Source organism: Penaeus vannamei, chromosome 37, assembly GCF_042767895.1.
Source record: "Penaeus vannamei isolate JL-2024 chromosome 37, ASM4276789v1, whole genome shotgun sequence".
In the NCBI taxonomy this organism is placed as follows: Eukaryota; Metazoa; Arthropoda; class Malacostraca; order Decapoda; family Penaeidae; genus Penaeus; species Penaeus vannamei.
The window spans coordinates 10,833,010-10,835,509 of NC_091585.1; the positions used below are offsets into that span (position 1 = coordinate 10,833,010).

At 35.3% G+C, this 2,500-nt stretch overlaps 1 protein-coding gene across 1 annotated transcript in view; it reads left to right on the top strand.

The window, feature by feature from the left end:
• LOC113807659 (ionotropic receptor 93a) overlaps positions 1-2,500 on the top strand; it is an 11,082-nt gene that overhangs the window by 676 nt on the left and 7,906 nt on the right. Inside the window, exons 3-4 of the mRNA XM_070115431.1 lie at positions 130-223; positions 1,434-1,589. Coding sequence (XP_069971532.1) covers positions 130-223; positions 1,434-1,589 — 250 coding nt within the window. The remainder of the gene's footprint in view (positions 1-129; positions 224-1,433; positions 1,590-2,500) is intronic.

The following is a 2,500-nucleotide window of genomic DNA, read 5'->3' on the forward strand; positions in this document are numbered from 1 at the left end:
ACCTCCCCCTATCCCTCACTTAAAAAAGTGCAAACTGGTACTTGATACCTTACCTCTCCGTAACCCCTAAAGATAACAATATTCGCGTGCCACCTCTTGATCACACTCTAGAATTCCCTTACGCTTCAGACACGTTATCGTAGGAGCGACCAGGAACCAGCTGGAGGTCATAGCTAACTCGAAGAAAGGAAGGAAGACGGAGCACATGATAGGCCTCGTTCAGGTGAGGTCACAGGAACCGGTGGTCTTGGGTCGCTCCGGTGTTCCTTTTGAACGTAGTGTGTCTCATGTCAGTTTTGGATTTTTTTTAAAGGTTCACAGATGATAATCGAAGCAAATGCCTGATCCATATTCATGGTGAAAGGAAAGATATGTATGAGAATACAAGAGATATATTGGACCAGTTTCGAATATATCTTCGTCAGAAATACACGTCCTGCTGACAAAAGATATATTCAAAACCAGTTAAATGCAGCTCTTGTATTGGGAAGATATGCATTCCCATTCGTGTCTTTCCAACAAAACATATATCTTAAATATATATTGCTTCATGGAATGTTCAGAATATCTGTGTACCTTTTTATGAATAGTTATTACTACAAGGTATGAAAATGTAACTATCTCCCAAAACTCTTGATCACATAAACTAAATGCATCAGCAGAATTACATTTAATCAACAGTGATAACAACATGCACATCGTTATTTGCAAACAAATGCAAATGATTATCATAATGATAATGATGATAAAGATAATAAGAATAATAGTAACGATAATGATGATAATTATCATGGTATTAATGATAATGGTAGTAATAATAATAATAATACTGATAATGATGATAATAATAATAATGATAACGATAATAATAACAATAACAATAAGGATAAGACCAGCAATAATGATAATAATAATAATAATAATGACAACAATCATGGTGGTAATAACAATGAAAATAATAATAATAATAATGCTAATAGTAACAATAACTACAACAATAATAATAGTAACAGTAATAAAGATAATAATGGTAATAATGAAAATGATGATGATAATAACAGTATAAAATCAATAAAAACAACAATGATAGTAATGATAATAATGATAACAATAATGCTGATGATAATGATAATGGTAATGATAATAATAACATTAATGATAATATTGATGGTGATGATAATGATAATGATAATAACAGTAATAATGATAATAACAGTGGCAATAATAACAATAATCACAATAATAAAGATTACGATAATCATAATAATCGTAATAATAAAAATTACGATAATCATAATAATCATAATAACAAAAATTATGATATTCATAATAATGATAATAATAACAGGGACAACATTAATGATAGAATAGATACATTACTAAATAAAAAAACCTGCTTTATGATTCTGCCAACTGCATCTTTTCTCCACCAGATAAACACCAAAGGATACTGGCAGATCTACATGAACCTGCTGTTCTGGGGGCCGGGAGTGGCGGTCGTGAACAGGTGGCACCCGAGGGGCTTCTTCACCCGTGCCAGCGACCTTTTCCCCGATAAGGTGTCGAACCTGAAGGGAGCGACAATAAAGGTCAGAATAGAGAAGATAGAGAGTTGGAAAAAGGTCTGATTGGTTGGTTGGGAGGGAGGGAGGGTGGTTGGTTGGTAGGGGGGGAGGGGAGGGGAAGAGACAAGGGAGGTAGGTAGTAGGGAGGGAGGAAGGGAGGTAGGTAGGTAGTTGGAAGGGAGGAAGGTAGGTAGGCAGGTAGGTTGGTATATAGTAGGTAAGTAGGAAGGTTAATAAATAGGTAGATTGGTGGGTAGGTAGAAATGGAGGAAGGTATGTGCGTAGACAAGTAGGTAGGTAGATTGGTAAGTAAGCAGAAATGTAGTAAGTAAGTAGGAAGGTCGATAGCTAGACAGAATGGTCTCGAGTAGGTAGATAGAATGGTAGGTAGGTAGGTATGGAGGTAGATAAGTAGGTAGATAGGTTAGTAGGCAGGTAGGTATGTAGGTAGACTGGTAGGTAGTAGGTAGATAAGTTAGTAGGCCGACTGGTAGGTACTAGGTAGAGATATTGGTAGGTCGTAGGTAGTTAGATTGGTAGGTAGATAGGTAAGTACAAAGATAAGTAGGTAGGTAGATTGACAGGAAGCTAGAGAGGAAAGTGAGATAGATAGATAAGTTGATAGGTAGATAGACGGATAAATAGATCACAGTTATCAAGAAATTGATCATTTTTTTCAATATGATCATTATTGTGAATATGATGATTATCAGTTTTCTTCGTTATTACTACTAGTGATTGTTGGTATATCATCATCAATATCATCATCGTCATCATCATCATCGTCATCATCGTTATCGCCATCATCATCATCAAGGTCATCATCATCATCATCGTCATCATCATCATCACCATTAGCACACTGATAGCCATTATAATTATTGCAGTTATTATCATAATTCTCTCTTCTTCGTTTTCCCTTTTAATTTCCTTTT